The sequence below is a fragment of the Miniopterus natalensis genome, chromosome 2 (genome assembly GCF_054644295.1).
Source record: "Miniopterus natalensis isolate mMinNat1 chromosome 2, mMinNat1.hap1, whole genome shotgun sequence".
Taxonomy (NCBI): domain Eukaryota; kingdom Metazoa; phylum Chordata; class Mammalia; order Chiroptera; family Miniopteridae; genus Miniopterus; species Miniopterus natalensis.
In genome coordinates, this window is record NC_142082.1 from 138,381,944 (window position 1) to 138,387,089 (window position 5,146).

Here is a 5,146-nt window from a genome sequence, read left to right on the forward strand (position 1 = left end):
CTCTCTCTCTCTCTCTCTCTCTCTCTCTCTCTCTCTCTTCTTTTCTTCTTTCTTTTTAATTAAATATATTGGAGTGATTTGTTGATAAAATTATAGGGGTTTCAAATGTACATTTCTTTTCTTTTTTTAATCCTCACCTGAGGATATTTTTTCCATTGTTTTTCAGAGAGTGGAAGGGAGAGAGAGAGAGAAACACCGATGTGAGAGAGACACATCCATTGGTTGCCTCCCAACCAGGGCTAGGGGTTGAGCCTGCAACCGAGGTAAGTGTCCTTGACCAAAATCAAACCCAGACCCTTCAGTCCGAAGGCCGATGCTCTAGCCCTGAGCCAAACTGGCTTGGGGCAAATGTACATTTCTGTGATACATCACCTGTATATTTCATAGTGTGCTTACCACTCAACGTCAAATCTTTTTTCACCATATATTTGACCCCCTTTACCCTTTACTACCCTCCTACCCCCCTTCCTTCTGGTAACCACCATACTGTTGTCTGTGTCTATGAGTTTTTATTTGTTTTACTTGTTTGTTTATTTGTTGCATTCAGTTTGATATCCCACCTATGAGTGAAATCATGTGGTTCTTTACTTTTTCTGTCTGACTTATTTCACTTAGAATGATATTCTCAAGATCCACTGCAAACTGCAGCTCCAACAAGGGGTTACTATCTAAAATATATATTTTTAAAAAACTCAAACAACTCAATATCAAAAGACCAAACAATCCAATTAAAAAATGTTATCCATTTAATAACTATAGAATATCAGTGATATGATCTTGGTCATCCCTAATACTGTTAATTTATATTTTCTCTGTATTTTTCAGTGTCAGTGTGGCTAAAAATTTATCTTTTTTAAAAAAAGGTTTGCTAGTATCTTCTTTAAAAAAAAAATTATCTTTATTGTTGAAAGAATTACAGATGTCCCCTTTTGTCCCCCATTGACCCCTTCTACCCCTCACCCACCTCCTACCCCTCACCCACCTCCCACACCAGGCCTTCACCACACTACTGTCTGTGTCCATGGGTTATGCATTTATGCATACAAATTCTTTGGTTAATCTCTCCCTTCCTCACACTCCCACCTTCCCTCTGAGATTCAACAGTCTGTTCCATGCTTCTATGTCACTGGTTCCCACTTCTAGGAATATGTCCTAAGAAACCCAAAACACTTATCAGAAACAACTTATGCACCCCTATGTTCATAGCAGCACAATTTATAATATCTAAGATCTGGAAACAGCTCAAATGCCCATCAGTAGATGAGTGGATAAAAAAGCTGTGGGACATTTATACCATGGAATATTATGCAGCTATAAAAAAGGATCTCGTACCCTTTGGGACAGTATGGAAGGACCTGGAGAATATTATGCTAAGCAAAATAAGCCAGGTAGAGAAAGGCAAATATCACATGATCTCACTTATATGTGGAATAGTATCTTCTTTTTAAAATTAAATTTATTTGGGTGACATTGGTTAATAAGATTATATAAGTTTCAAGTGTACATTTCTATGTGGAATACAACTCAGACATAAGAAAAAATGAAATACTACCATTTAAGACAACATGTATGGACCTTGAGAACATTATGGTAAGCAAAATAAGTCAGTCAGAAAAAGCTAAGAACCATATGACTTCACTCATACGTGGGATATAAAACTGAAACTCATAGGCACAGACAACAATATGGTGGTTACCAGAGAGATGGGGTTGAGAGGTTAATAAAAGTTAAAGGTGGCCAAATGTATGGTGATGGAGATTATTTGACTTTGGGTGGTGGGCGGACAATGAAAAATTGATCAATTTTGTGATGTTCTTTAGTAGCCAGGTTTGGTTTCACTGATATTTAAAATTTTATTTTTCTGGTTTTTATTTCATTGATTCCCACATTGATCTTTATTATTCCCTTTCATGTTTTGTGTGATACTGAAAAGAATGAGTCTTCTGTTGATGTTGGGTAGAATATTTTAAAATTTTAAATTAGGTCAATTTGGATCATAATGTTCATGAAGTCTTCCATACCCTTACCTGTTCTTTTTCAAAATTTTTTTCTATAAGTTATTGAGTGTATTGAAACATCTGACTATACTTCTGCATTTGAGTGCTAAATAAAACTATGTAGTGTTAAGTTCAACTACATTTGTCAAACTGGTTGATTTGCAAATCCATTAGTTGGTTTTGGATATATAATTGGTAGAAATCAATGAAATAATTTTGTGGAAATCTATTGGTTATATAGAATTTACAATGAAGTTTATCATATATATTATTATTTGTAAATTATATTTGTAAAATTTATAATATGTCTGCGTATTTTTTCCTGATAACTGGTTGTTAAACACTTACTAGCACACTATTCCTCTCTGCCCATTGAAGGACCTGGACTTTATTGAGAACTAGATTGTTTGAGTAATGTCTCCATCAGTAGATGCAAAGCAAGCATTTGGATTTATGTAGAATCTTCATAGCAACAACTGGATAAATGAAAAGCCTTGTAATGCAAAGAGAGAAAAAAACTCCATAATTCTGGGGTAGCAGGAAAATTCACATCTGTGCTGTCTAATAAGAGAGTCCATTATACTTCTCAGTTCTCACTGAAGTTACTATCAGATTGAACAAAACACTTTTTACAAGCAGATGTAGCAAATGTTTTTGCTAAGACACAAAAATGTAAATATAGGGATGTTTTAGGCATTAATACTCTCCAACATTGTGTTTTTACTTGCTTTTGATTAAGTGTAACCATGTGTCTATAAGTACTTGTTAGAAGAAGTCACTTTTTAATGGTGAAAAAAGAGAATCCAAGCACTGAGAGTTTAAATGAATGTTAAGGAATAGTGTCCTGACAATAAATTAAATGATCTTATGTGATCATGTATAACTTGTGAAAGAAGATAGGAAAGAAGTAAATAGATATTAAATGAAGTTTTATTCTTATAAATGTAGAGCTATAATTAAGAACTTTGTATAGGAAAGATGTGTGTCAAGGTTCGAACAAAGCAAACATGCTTAAATCCACACCTTCCAATGTCCACAGAGATTCTGAAAGAGATACATACTTTTAAAAATAATGAAACCATACAAACACTAAAAAACATTTTAGGGTATCATCGGTATACCAGAACATTTAAGAACTATCTGGGAGATAGAAAGCAGATGGTTTTAATTGCCAACAAAGTCAAAAGACAGGATATTGGATATTAGGAAACTGAAGATATGCCAGGTTATTCCTGAGAGAACCTCAGATGAGCTCCAGGCTCAGCATCAACAAATTAAAAGAAAGTAATAGGCCATGGAGCATTCATCAGTGTAGTTTATTAAAGATGTTTCGTGGTGAGAGTATTGGGGTCTTACAGAAATATCAATGCCATACTTGTAGTAACTTTGAAATTTGGTCCAAAAAAGCATTAAATAAGACATGGTATAATATTAACGAATGGAATTGACAATGAAGATATAACACCTATGTCCTAAGTAGCATAGATTAACATTTTTAAAGTAAAAACCTTAGGAGAAACAAGGAAAAAAATAAGGACATTAGAGGTAGGAGACTTTACCTACAGAAAATCTTATTTTAATACCCTGTGCATATCCACTGGGAGAAATAATTTCTTAGAATTCCTTGATGATAACTTTTATTTAACTTTTTATTAGTGTCCAAAGGGAAAGTTCTTCAATGATTTTTAAAACTAAATTCTGGCACTCTTTTTAAATGTCATTCTCATCTATGTAACAACAAATTACTCATGCTCAGAAAAATTTCAGGGCATGTGCATTTAAAAAGATAGTTGAGCCAAGTGAGGTCAAAATGGTGTAAATAGAGAATAAAACTTGAAGGAAAAAGAAGTAGAATATAATAGTGGATGGAAAGATATAACAATATTAATATTATGTTAGGCATAAGGCTTCATTTAAATACAGTTCAGGCCATAAATTTTTTATGATGAAAATTTATTTGAAAAACATTTTTTTGACCAAGTTCTTAAAGGACTGCTTTACCTGCTGGTTTCTTAAGGAGTAAATAAATGGATTTAGCATTGGTGCAACAGAGGTATTGAGCACTGCTATACTCTTGGACAAAGCCACTCCTTCTTTTGCTGAAGTTTTTACATACATGAAAATGCAACTTCCGTAAGAAATAGAGACAACAATCATATGTGAGGAACAAGTAGAAAAAGCCTTTTTTCTTTGCTCAGCAGAGGGGATTCTCAGAATGGTTTTAAGGATGAATACATAAGAAAGAATCACTAATGTTAAGGTTACCATGAGTGTGAATACTGCCAGGAAAAATCCCATGAGCTCTAGGAATGCTGTGTCTGTGCAAGAGATCAGTAGCATAGGAGAAGAGTCACAGGTGAAGTGGTCAATGATGTTGGAGTCACAGAAATCCAGTTGAAGTCCCATGATCACAGGTGGAAAGATAATGAGGAATCCAGCCAGCCAAGAACTAATTACAAGCTGGTTGCAGATTCTGCTATTCATTATTACTCCGTAATGCAGTGGCTTACAGATAGCGACATACCGATCATAGGACATAGCAGTCAAAAGGAAAAATTCTGTTGAACCAAGGAGAATCAAGAAAAATACCTGGGCCATGCAAGAATTATAGGAAATGGTCATATCCCCTGTTACAATACTGACCAGGAATCTAGGAATACAAACTGTTGTAAATAAGATTTCTAGGAAAGAGAAATTCCTAAGGAAAAAATACATGGGGGTTTTGAGGTGCGAATCTATCAGAGTAAGGGTGATGATTGTCATGTTTCCAGTTATACTCAGAATATATGTGAAAAATAGAAATAGAAAAATCAAAACATTTAGCTCTGGGTCATCTGTCAATCCCAGGAGAATGAACTCTTTTACAGATGTTTGATTTTTCATTTCTTGTTCCCGACTTTTTCCACCTCTGTAAATGCAAACAAGAAACAGTGATTTAGTGAGTACAGGATTATTTTTTTAATCAATATATAATATAATGGGCCAATTCATTTGCTACCAAGTTTTACTGAATTCTGAAAATATATGTGAGTCAGGACAAAGAAAGTTATACCTAGTATGTGATCACTTGACAGCCTATGTATCTATACAAGAAAAATATACCTATCAAATATATTTTACTTTCTTTTAAAAATTTGATCATATGTGTA

At 34.0% G+C, this 5,146-nt stretch overlaps 1 protein-coding gene across 1 annotated transcript; it reads right to left on the bottom strand.

Annotated features, from left to right (window-relative positions):
• Window positions 1-3,937: 3,937 nt before the first annotated feature.
• Window positions 3,938-4,880, bottom strand: LOC107538196 (olfactory receptor 6C65-like). The gene is given in 2 exon segments (XM_016214359.2): window positions 3,938-3,973; window positions 3,975-4,880. Coding segments are annotated over 2 exon segments (942 nt in total).
• Window positions 4,881-5,146: the final 266 nt, after the last annotated feature.